We start from the raw sequence: 13163 nt of genomic DNA on the forward strand, positions 1-13163 counted from the left end.
GAGGTTAATTTAAAGAATATTTGATTTATACCTATCCAACCTTTGGCAATTTGAAACATTATCACTACAGCGAACGAAATCCATGTCAAACAAACGTCTAGCACCGAATTTTTATGGTGTACTTTTTCTGTGCAATCATAAATAGCAATTTCCATTCCGAATACAACTGATAGAATTCGGTCGGTAATTGGATTTGTATGGTTGCTGATATGTTGATAAGTTGCCCTGCACAAAAAGTTGCTCTTATTAGTCTAATTATTAATATACCTCATGAACTATAATGGAAGAGATGTTTTACTAGCCAATATTTGGATAAACTTTTAATGTTTTACTATGACTAATCCAAATGACATTTTCTTGTTGCTTATATACATCTTTTGGAGCAAATCATTAGATATATTGGATATCGAGTTTATTTTATAAGTAAAAAATGGGGGTCATCTGAAAACTAAAAGAAATTATAAATGGTTTTAATGAAGAAACCATGATTTTTTTTTAATAAAAAACAGGATGTAATATCTTTATATATATATATATTACCAAAAAAAAATTATATATAAAAAATAGAAAGAAAAAAAACCCTCTTTAAACCTAAATTAAAACATCAAAATCTGTTGCTTAGCGTAGCAACTAGCAAGTTAAAAAAAAACCAGAGAGTTCATAACTAGTACTGATAAGCAAAAACCTCTTTGAAACAAATATATATATATATATATTCTCACCTCATTGACCTTCTTAAGCAATCTATGATGGCATTTAACATCCGAATGTCCCCATTGAGGGTGAACCCTTGGGCTAGAAACTTGAATATATCAGGTGGTTGTTGGCCTGAGAAGTACCCATTAATATCACCTGGAAACATGGCGAGAAATCTGCAGGAAGGTTTAAGGTTGCGAATTTCATATGATTTATATCCATTGATGAGATAGACGAAGGAGTTGTTGTTGTGGCTCAAGCAAGGCATTGGCTTGTAGTAGTAGTCATCATAGTCGTAGTCATTGTAGTAGTGATGCATGGACTTGTTCTTCACTTCTTTTGAGCAATTCACCAAAGTAACCCATTTGTATGCCATGTAGTGCTTGTTATGACTCAAGTTAGAGAATGTGAGAGGAGAGGCAGGAAGGGGAAGATGACTGCAGCTGCCATTATTAATGTTGTTGTACTTCTCCATCCCAACATACTTCACTTGTATCTTGAAGTAGACAAGATTAATGTAGAAGGAATCATCGTATGTGATATTGCTGACATAGTAGCTGTTGGAGAGTAGAGTGAGGACGGTGTGGTTGAGATGATCACAAGTGAGCTCATAGTTAAGATCTCCACAGTTGGGTGGATCATCTTTGAGACGAAAAGGATATCTAATGTTTGTGAGGTTCCCACATGATGATGGAGCACAATATTGATCTCCTGTTGCAGAGACAAGTGTAATAGAGGAGAATACCAAGAGCTGGAAGAGGAGAATGGCTAAGAGCGGAGCTGAAGGAACTGCAGGAGAAGGAATTAGAAGGATCATCATAATCTTTAAATGGTTAATGTTATCTATATATTTCGGATCGTTTCTACAATATATATATATATATAGGTGTGCGTCTCATCCACCAATTTTGAAAATGTAAATTTCTTATAAAAAGAAAATTTCATAACTTGATATTACCAGATTCAACACCATCTAAATTATTGTTCTTTTTAAATAATATCATTTCAAGGTCAGTATTTATTTCAAATTAATTAAATCTCCCATGACTTTCAAGTCCATTATAGTAAATTTTCTTTTTAAAATATGGAGAAGTCAAATGTTTGACCTTTGAATAGAAAAAACTTTAGATACTAATTTTCCAATTTCAACTATATATGGACGTCATAAATAAAATTAACAATATTTTACTAATGAAGTTGGATAAAAATATACATAAATTAATAAAATTTAAATTTTATAAATTTTCTTCTTACATAAAATTATTATTATTATTATTATTATTATTATTATTATTATTATTTTGAGGTAGGGCGACAAGCGCCAACCCTCAGTGGCGTACGCGAACGGGGGAATTGCCACAACATCCTCACCCTCTTGAAAACTGAGGATCGCGGTCAGGAGGAATCGAACTCGCGTCTCCTCCAACGAGGGGACCCGGGGTACGGCTAGGCTACAAACCCTTTGGTTATTATTTGTAAGTACATTACTAAGTCAATAAATAACAATAGTTTGATTAAAAAAAATAAAGATGCATATTCTGATATATTTAAAAGGGAAAGCAATATTTTTTTAAACTATATTTTATAGGAGTACGTTATAACAAAGTTGCCATCTTTCAGCCTCATGACTCCAAAATGCAAACACAAACTTCTTTCTTCTTGTTCTTTGTTTTCTTTATTTAAAAAAAGAAAAAGAAAAAAAAAAAAGAAAAGAGAAGAGAAGAATCCGTAGAGGCCTTCAACTATCTTCCCCTCATTTTCATCCCAAAAAATTCCACACTTCTTTCACAAAGTCCACACATTTCCCCACCCCAAGAAAATTCCAAGTATGATCATTTCGTTAATTCAAGACTATGTTTCTCAGTATTGTTTTCAAATTAAATCTAAATTAAATCTCTGTTGACTTCTTAAGTCAAGTAAAGTTATTAATTGGTGTCATTTTCTCACAATTTTCCAAATTGAAGAAAAGTCTATAAACAAACTTCCCCCACAGGTCCTTGCATGATCACTCATAGTCATAGCACTTGTTTTTCTAATTAATTTCAATTTCTTCCCTCTGTTCTCATTTTTACTGTAGTTAAAAAGTTGATCAATATATATATAATATTTTTTTAGATTATTAATATTAAAATATCATAATATGTGTGAAAAATCATTAATGAAATGACATTAATTCTACTACCATGTTCTAATATACATATATGTATGTATGTACAATAGTAAAAATAGGGGAGATTTTACATTTATAAAAAAAAAATTCATGTTTATCATTAATTGAGTCTATAATGAATACATCATTTTTAGATGGTAAAATAATTTAAGTTGAACAAAAACGGCATATAATGAAATATTCATAGCCCTTAAAAGATATAAGATTATATAATATATATATACACATTTAAAATATCCACTTTCCAAAATGTTTATATAAAAAATTATATTTGTTTATACATCTTGCAATCATTTTATTTGTGATTTTTTTATTATAAATATGTTTAGATATTGATGTTTATATAAATGAAATAAATAGAGGCGTCACAATGTTGGTTGCAACGTAAGCTTGAATTTTGTCAAGACCAACAAATGTGCAGCATTGCGAAACTCTAGTTACAATAGGGTTACGATACGCCTAATTTTTAGAAATGCGTTTAAATTAGGAGATGTGAAGATTCTAGAAGAGGAAGCGCTATATTTGGGACGTGGAGATGTGTTGAGATGCCTTGAATGAATTGATCGCGATTAAAACCCTGTACTGCTCAAATGTAGACTCTACCCTAATTTAGGGAGCTAATCTAAATTAGAGAATTCAATGAAAAATCTGTGGCTGGGCTTTTGGCTTGGACACCTCAACAAAAGCCCGATCCATTGTGGGTTGTATTATTTTATTTTAATTTGGATATATATAGGGTTTTATCTGTATCATATATGAGTTGTTTTTTTCCTCTGAAGAGAAGAATAAGAAATCTCTATCTCCCACTGAGTGGGCGTAGGTCGTATAGAGCCGAACCACGTAAATCTCCGTAATGCTACTATTTTTCTTTTTGTTCTTCTATATTATTCTTTCGTATTTGGCTTAACAAGTGGCATCAGAGCAAGGTTCCTTGAATTCAACTTCGAAATTAGGGTTTCTGGGTTTGCTGAAAGGATGGCCTCTCATAAATTCGAAATTGAGAAGTTCAATGGATCGAATGATCTCACTCTGTGGAAGATCAAGATGAAGGCGATTCTAGTTCGAGAGGGGACGTCGCGCGACATTGGAAGGAGAAGGAAAAATTATCGGCCGAGTTGAAGGTGGAGGAGAAAGGCAGAGATTTTGGCGAAGGCTCATAGCGCTATCCTTTCTGAGTTTAGCGAGTGAAGTCTTGCGAGAGGTTATTGATGAAAATGACTACTGCGAGGATTATGGAAGAAAAGCTGGAAAGCAAGTTTCGGGGAAGAAATCCCTAACTAATGAGGTTATATCAAAAGCATGCGTTTGTATACCTGCGAGATGGCGAGAGAATATGCAGTGAAAGATCATCTTGACAATTTTAACTGGATTATTCTAGATCTACAAAGGTGTTGGTGTTAAAAATTGATGATGAGGATCAGCTATCATCCTCTTATGTTCCTTGCCAAATTCATATGAGAATTTTGTTGATACTATGCTATATGGTGAGAGCGATTATTTACTATAGCGATGTGAAGGATGCTATGCACGATCATAAGAATTGAGCGGAAGGTTTACGGTTCCAAAGAAGATGGTGCGAAGCGGTTTGATTGTTAGCGAGGCGGAATCAAGGAATGGGATGGTAGGAGCAGGGGAAAATCACGTTTCCAAATCGAGACCGGAGGATTATGCTGTTTTCTTGTAAAAGAAAAGGTAAAGCTGAGGAAGGATTGCCTAGAGGAAAGAGCAGGAAATGAGAATAAAGAATCAAGAGTAATGCTGGTGCATACTGGTCACGAGAAAGGAATTACAGTGATGCAAGATAATGATGATGTAGCGATTGGATAGTTATGATGAAGGCGTGGGAAAGTGATGTTTTGATTGTGGTATTTGATTCTGCAGATACTTGGGTCTTGACACCGGGCTGGGCATCTTATCATGTGACATTCTCGAAAGGAATTGTTCACTTCTTTCAAGGATTGGAAAAGGCGGTGTGCATTTGGGTGATGATGAGGAGCTTAGTGTTGAAGGCGTGGTTACTGCTGATTAAGATGTATGATGGATTAGTCGGAACATTTGGTGCATGGTATGTTCGGTTTACACGAAAGAACTTGATTCTCTATTGGTACTCTAGCAAAGCAGTACAGTTTCTCTAGTGATGGTGAGCAATGAGAGTTTCTAAAGGTGCTCTGGTAATCATAAAAGCGTAGATGCAACATGGTATTTACTTACTTGATGTGGCGATTCGATGGGATGAGAGCGATGGTTGTATCTCATTTCCTCGGAGCAACTGATGATGATAGAAGCAATTATGGCATTACGATTGTGAGTCGAGCATGAGGTGAGAGGGCTTGCAGTCGTTGAGCGAAACAAGGATTGTTGGGTGGTGCGACGGAAAGCGAAATTTTGTGAAGACTTGTGTTATGGGAGGCAGTGTGAGGTGAAATTCGAGTTCTTGAGAAGCCACTTCAATCGGTATTCTTGATTATATTCATTCGAGTTGTGGGGTCCCTCTCAGGTTGGAGTCTCATCAGCAATCATCAGTACTTTCGTTACTTTCGTTGATGATTATTCTAGAAAGGTCTAGGTATATTTTACGAGATCAAGGATGAGGGTGTTTGGGAGGTTCAAGGAGTGGAAGACTATGGTTGAAAAGCGGACGAGCAAAGTCGAGACACTCAAAGCGGATAATGGTTTAGAATTTTTATAATAAACCATTTGATGAGTTACATGAAAAGAATGTATAGTAAGGCACCACAACATGCGATATACACCGCAGTGAGAATGGAGTTGCGAGCATAGACAAACACTCATTGCAGTGCTCGATGCATGACGATTAAGTGTTAGCCTTTCTAAGTAATTTTGGGGTCGAGTAGTTAACTAGCACTTGTCGGTGAATGAGATCTCCATCAGCTGCCAGATTGATTTGAAGACTCCTCAAAGAGGTATGATCGGTAAAACCCCTCTGATTATTTTGGTTTGCATACACGTTTTGGTTATCTCCTTATGCTCCTTATGAATGATGAGTAAACTTGAGCCAAGGGAAAGCGATGAAATGCATATTTTCCTAGGAGTATCTTTGTTGGAGTTAAAGGATATAGATTGTGGTGTCTTGAAAAGATAGAACTCCAAAATTTATCATTAGTAGAGATGTTACTTTTGCTGAATCTACTTATGTTTGGCGAGAAAGAGCTTGATCAATGTTACCGGGATAATAAAGATCGGGGGTGTGTAACGGAAGGTGGGTTAGAGATTGAAGCTCGAGGAATAGAAGCTGTTGAATCCAGGATTATAGCGACGTAGGAGACCCGAAGAGGGAAATTAGAAAGCCTCTGAGGATATGCGGTCAGTATTATTAATACTAACTCTGTGCTTATGCCTTGGCGATCACGAGAACATATTGATTATAATAGATCGAGGTTATATAAAAGGCGGTCACGGAGTGAAAGCATCGGAGATGGTTGATTGCCATGAATGAGGAGATACAATCTCTAGCGAAAAGAGCGAAACACAGGAACTAGTTCCATTACCAAAGGGTGTAAAACGGTGGGATCGAATGGGTGTTCGAGAAAAAGAGAGGATTCACAGAGTTGAGCGGTGAGGTTCAAAGCGAGGCTTGTGGCAAAGGGTTTCTCGAAAAGAGAGAATTGATTATCATGAGTATTCTCACCGGGTTATGAAGTACAAAACAATTCGGGTTCTTCTAGCCATTGTAAGTGCTCGATTTGGAGTTAGAATAGCTTGATGTCAAAGCTGACTTTTACATAGAATACGGAGAACGATTTATATGTCACAACGGAGGGATTTCTTGTTTGGAAAGGAAGATCGCGTATGTTTGCTAAAAGATCAACTGTATGGGTTAAAAGCGGTCCAGGGCGGTGGTATAAAAGGTTTGATGCATTCATGGTTTCTCATGATTTTGTGCGTAATGAGTATGATAATTGTGTTTACTCTAGAAGCTTCTAGATGGTTCCTTTATATATTTGTTGCTATATGTGGATGACATGTTGATTCGGACTAAGAATAAAATTTGAAAATTGATAGTTTGAAGGCATTATTGAGCAATGAGTTTGAAAGTAGAAAAAAATTTAGAGTGCGGCCGAAAAATGTTGGGTATGGAGATTTGGAGAGCAGGGAAGCGGAGTTATTATATGTTTCTAGCAGAAATATATTGAAAAGTTATTTGCGATCTTTTCGGATAGAAACACTCATAGTCGAGTTAGTACTCCTTTGGCATCACACTTTAGAATTTGATGCTAGTACCTTACCTAGTACAAATGATGAGAGGGATTACATGAGTAGAGTCCCTTATTCGAATCTTTGTTGGTAGCTTGATGTATGGAATGGTATGTGCTAGGCGGTTAGCTCATCTGATTAGTGTGGTAAGTAGGTTTATGAGTAATCGAGGGAAGGCTCATTGGGAGGCGATTAAATGGATTATCGCGATATTTGAAAGATGCAGTGATATTTGCTTAGTTTATGAGTCTTGATGGTTATCTTTGGTGGTCTTGTTGGCTACTCTGATTTTTGACTATGGCGGAGACCTTATTAAGAGGAGATCTTTGACTTGCTATATTTTTACCCTATTTGGTTATGCCATCAGTTGGAAAGCAACACTTGATCTACGATTGCTTTGTCTACCTTTGAAGCGAGAATACATATCAGCGATAGAAGAGGTGAAGGAAGACATGTGGGTGCGTGGTCTTGTTGATAGTTTGGGTTTTGAATGATGTCTATTATGAAAGATCAAAAGCATATTGATGTACGATTGAACTTCATTCGGGATGTTAGTGAAGACAAAGCGGCTCTCCATAGAGAAAATAGCCACGACAAATAATCCGGCTGAGATATGTTGGCTGAAGCCTTTACTGCGGAAAAGTTGAAGCATAGCTTGGACTTGAGTGAATATCCATACGACGTGAGACCGCTCGGGCGTGGATGGCGAGGGGGATGTTCTTGGTTCTTGATGAATGGGAAAATTCAAAGTCGAGGTGGAGATTTGTTGAAATGCCTTGAATTTCTAATTGATTGTGATTGTAACCCTATCCAAATTATGATTCGAGCCCTAATTTAGGGAGTTAATTCTAAATTAAGATTTCGATGAAAATACTGTGGCGGTCTTTTTGAGCTAGACACTACGTATGATGATCCAGGTTTATGGGTTATATTATTTTATTTTTAATTTGTATATATATAGGGTTTTTATACATATCGTATGTATGGGTTTTTCCTCGAAAGGGAAGAATAAAAATCTCTATCTTCACTGCGATGGGCGTGGGTCGTATAGAGCCGAGCACATACGATCTCGATGTCTTCTTATCTTACGTATTATTGTTGTTTTTGGCATAACATGTGAAAATAATTAATAAGAAAAACTCTGACAGAGAGAAGGAAATATTATATAAAAATGGTATATAATATAAAACCAAAGAGTAAAATGTTAATGGCCTTTGACTCCCCTGCAAAGCAAATCAGTTATATGAATACTCGGATGTGGACCTCACAAGAATGTGGAATGGTCAGCGTTTCATGTGTTTTCTGCTAGTTGGACTCATTAATAACACATTGCAACCATCCATCTTGTTGTAATACATCTCTTCTCCATTCCCATTACCATATTTCTCCTTGTCAATTGTTCTTTCTTCTTTAATGGTGGTCCTTCATTACTACACATATCTCTTGCTCATTAATTCTCTATATATCACCATCCTATATAAAGAACTTCATTGGTTTTTCTATCATTGTGTAAATATGTTCACATAATTAATCAGAAACTGAAAAAAGAAAAACTTATATTGCATGGACTTACAATATGGGTGCAATTCTTGTTCAATTTTGAAGATTATGTATCTAGTTTTATATTTGTTATAAGATTATAGCAAATTATAAATCATAACAGTGTGATCGAACCATGGGACTTGATATCTTGTTGTGATCCCAAGTGACCACATTCAGAAGCTTAGGCCCTTCCTTGATTTTTATGGTACGCATCTAGATGACCCGGACCTCTGGCACAACTCCATACGCTCGGGGTTGATCTTTAATCCCACTCCCGATATGGGGAGGCTTGAGTATCTTTTCGAGTTGTTTTACTGTTTTTGTTCTTTTTTGCTTTGTGTTTAATTTTGTTGTTGAGGTGCGCTTCATCACTGGTGATTTTGTCTCACCTCGTGTTTGTTACTTTGTTACTTTTTTTTTATTGTTTGTTTTTATTCTGTTTGTTTTTTATTTTTATTTTTTAATAAATAAATAGTTTATCCATTTTTATAATATATATATATATATAAATCTTGCTGTGATATTTAGTGTTGAAAGTGAAGAAAAGGTTATCTCTTGATTTGTTCATTTTGTCATTGTTGAAGACTTTGATTTATATGATATGTAAAGATATATAAAACTTTCAAAGCCTATAATTCCATTTTTCCGAAAGTGTTGTATTTCAGATCACATGAAATAGAAGATCTACAGCTGATTTTTCAAGATGAATTTCTTCGTGTAATGATGGTTTAATTAACAAAACCAACCAAATTAACAAATAATAATAATAATAATAATAATAATAATAATAATAATAATAGTAACAACAACAAAACAAAAGGAGAAGTATAAAAAGAATGTTAATTATATGGTTAAAAAGGTGCACTAAAGAACCAACATATGTTGCAGCTTGATGCCAAGGCCATTCATGATTAATTACAAATTCTTGAAAAGAGAAGCTCTCCATCAACTTGTGGAAAAGATTGAACGTTTCACCTTCTTCGCTCATTTGCTCCATATTCGGGCACTTCAACAAGCCAATGTAAGCATCAAGATCATGAACACAGGTAGGGTTTTCCATCTCGAAGAAATCAAGAGACAAGCTCAACTCCAACATGTGTATAACATGAGCAACTCCATGGAAGCTCAAACTTTCCCCAAGAACTCTTGAATTTTCATTGAGGAAAACTCCGGGCAGCTTCGTTACCGGGTCATTTACATTCACCACTCTCAAAACTTTAACTCCGAGTTCTTCACACCTCTTCTTGAATTCAAAATTGCCGACTCTAGGCCCCCCGAACGAGTACACTGTGATTTGTATTTCATTATTGCCATCTCTATTCAGCCCAAGTTCAGCAAGATCATAGCCAAGCAAAGTTGCTAAAGAACTACCCAAGCTATGTCCGGCTAAAGTTATACTCATTTCTTCACCTTTATACTTGTTAATCATTCTTGAAATCTCCGACAATAACTGTTGTCTGCAACTCCCTTGGCTGAACTTACATGTGCTATCATCAGAAGTATAAAGATTGAGAAAACCAGTCTCAACCTGAACTTCTAGCCGGGCATCAGTAGGGTCTAACATGGCAGGAGTGAGTGAGCTCATGAAGTTGGCAATCCACTCAGACTGAGTCACCGTTCCCCGGAAAGAAACAAGTATATCTCTTCTGCCCAGTCTCTTTGTTTCCTCATCATTAGAAACCGCGACATAACCGATCCACCGGCCACAGCACGCCGTGCTTTGCATGGGAATGCTGATGTCCGGCGTGGCATAAATATATTTCACAACATTATAGCCTGGTTTCTCCATCCCTACCTTGGCAAACATGTTTTTTCTCCCATACTTGCAATTCAAGTATCGTTTTGAGCCCGGTTCGAGATCGAAAGCCTTGTAACAAGCGCTAACGAACTCACCATACCTCACTATCTCATCTCTGAGTAAAGGATTCAATGGTTCCATTAGATCCTCCCAATCATCAGCTCCTTGAATCTCCTTCCAAACGCTCGCAAGCACCGGTTTGATCTCCGGCTTCTTTGTTTCTCTCAGTGACGTGACAGCCACCGTATTCACAGTAACAGTTTTAGTCATTGGTCGTGACATTAAGACATTAGTAACCTTTGTCGAAATTCTTCGAATACTACTCTCCTTCGCACACAAGTTTAGTTTTGATGTGCAGAGAGATGAAGAAAGCCATGTTTGTTTATGATGGAAAGCTAAAAAGATCTTGAAGTCTTTGAAGAGTAAAGAAGAAGAAGAAGAAGAAGAAGAAGAGTAAGTGAGAAGCTTGAAAATCTAAGGAATGAATGAGAGGAGTTGGATATATATATATAGGGACACACGGTTTCCTTTAGTTTGGAGAGAAGCATGTTTGTTTGGCGAGGTGTTTGACTGCTCTAACATATGTTATTTTAGTGGTGGGTTGGGACCCCAAAGAAAGTTTTTTTATTGAAACTTATGTGGTTTTGCGGCTCAACTTTAGAGAGAGAGATATTTATATATATGTATATATTTATGTTATTTAAATATATGAAATTATAAATATGAGTTTGGAGATGGAAAGAGAAAGAATGGGGATGTAATTATTTTCAATAGTTTCATGGTTGAAGCATACGGTTCCGATGAAAAGGTTGACTTCTGACAAATAATGAGCAGCAACGTGTATAAAACTATTAAAAAGTTGTGGGCCTTTGAAAATATTTTATTTTAGTTTTTTATTAGGGGATGAATTGAAGGGTGCCTTTTATTTATTTATTTATTTATTTATTTATTTATTTTAATTGGGAAATGGAAGGTATGACTATGGAACTTCAAGGCGGAGAGATGGGGAGATCTTGGCCGTTGATTTTGTGTGGGCGATGTGATGGGTTTAGTGTGGACCGTGGATGTTGATAATGTCATTTTGTTTTGTTAAATACCCCTACTTTCAGTCCGACCGGTCTCTCTCTCTGAACCGTGAGCTCATGTTCACCCACTCATGATTATTATTATTATTAATATTATTACTACTACTACTACTTTATATATATATATATATATATATATATATATATATATATATATATATTGAAAAATCAGAAATCATCACTGTAATATCTTTGAAACTCCCCCACACACACACACACACACACACACACACACACACACACACACACACAAATTAAGTGTAGTTCTACGGTGATGGTTACTTTAAAAAAATCCAAATTAAGTGTAGTTTAGATATTTTTAAATAATTACAAAGAAAAATCTTGTGATTTTACCAAAATATATATATATATATATGTTTTTATTTTTACATTTTATAATTTATGTGTGATGGTTCGATTGGGGGTGATGTCTTCATACCAGCTCAGCTCCAATGATTGAACACGCACACACGCAATCAAATAAGAGAAAGGAGACAAGCAATTAATGCTTCGGTTAGTGCTGCTGCTACTGCGTACAGGGGGTCGAGTGGGAGAAAGCAATCGCTCAAAATAGGTTTAAAACGAAAGGTACAACGTTCTCCCACTCTCTCCACACAAAAATATCCTCTCTAGATTACTTTCGATAGCCACTCACTCAACTCTCACTGATGTTTTGAAAGCAGGACCCAGACAGGTAGGGTCGGACCAGGAAAAAGCAGGAACCCAGGCCCATAGTCGGTCCGGTTTAGAATTAATGTTGACCAAATTTTGAGCGGTCCGAGCAAGGCCCGGTGAAACCCGATGAGCCAGGCGGTCGGGACAAAAGCGGATGGAACCGGTTTTTATTTTATTTTATGTAAGAAAGGACTTAGGGGCGTGAGATTGGCCTTTTTTTTTTCTTGATTTCATGATGCTCTTTGAGCCTTGATTTGTCGAAAATATTGTTTGGATTCTTGGAACTTTGGGTTTGGATGTATGAGAAAAATAAACACTTATAAATTGTTTAGAGGTATAAATCGTTTTAGGACTTATTTTTATTTTATACTTTTATTTTTAATGGTAATGATGATCGAAATATGAGAATTAAATTAACGTACTTGGTTTCTAGTTTTGTTTTGAATGTTCATGCCTTGTCTCATCCTCGCATAATTAGTAATTTAATTAGTGGTTTAATTTGTGAGTTATCATCATCCATTTATGATTAATAGATCAAGAAATAAAAGGTTTAAGGAGTTGTATTTGTTGCTTTATCTAGATTAATTATTTGAATCTTCAACAATTTTGATAAAATCATAATGATATTAAAATAAATATTTAAGATAATTGTGATTAAAAATATAATAAAGTTGTTATTATATGTATATATAACATATATAATATATACATATATATAATAATATTTAAGATAATTATTTATTTATGGCGTCGTCGGTCCGAGCAAAGCGGACCATCACGATTCGAGACTTCGACTAACCCGTGACAAATATGAGAGACGGTTAGCTATCCAGGTCCGGTTTTTAAAACATTGCTCTCGCACGAATAGTCTCCACGGTTGGCTCGTCCTAAATCTTCAAGTAGTATCTCTTATATGAGGCGCTTAGCTGCGTCTAACAAAATTATCTCTTTTAGAATTCTCACGAGCTGCTTAACTTGGACA

At 35.8% G+C, this 13163-nt stretch overlaps 1 protein-coding gene across 1 annotated transcript; it reads right to left on the reverse strand.

Annotated features, from left to right (window-relative positions):
- Positions 1-718: 718 nt before the first annotated feature.
- LOC120255717 (phospholipase A1-Ialpha2, chloroplastic-like) lies at positions 719-10691 on the reverse strand. Its single transcript, XM_039263482.1, is given in 4 exon segments — positions 719-1485; positions 9599-9704; positions 9706-9756; positions 9759-10691. Coding segments are annotated over 4 exon segments (1857 nt in total).
- Positions 10692-13163: the final 2472 nt, after the last annotated feature.

The sequence above is a fragment of the Dioscorea cayenensis genome, unplaced genomic scaffold, assembly GCF_009730915.1.
Source record: "Dioscorea cayenensis subsp. rotundata cultivar TDr96_F1 unplaced genomic scaffold, TDr96_F1_v2_PseudoChromosome.rev07_lg8_w22 25.fasta BLBR01001155.1, whole genome shotgun sequence".
Taxonomy (NCBI): Eukaryota; Viridiplantae; Streptophyta; class Magnoliopsida; order Dioscoreales; family Dioscoreaceae; genus Dioscorea; species Dioscorea cayenensis.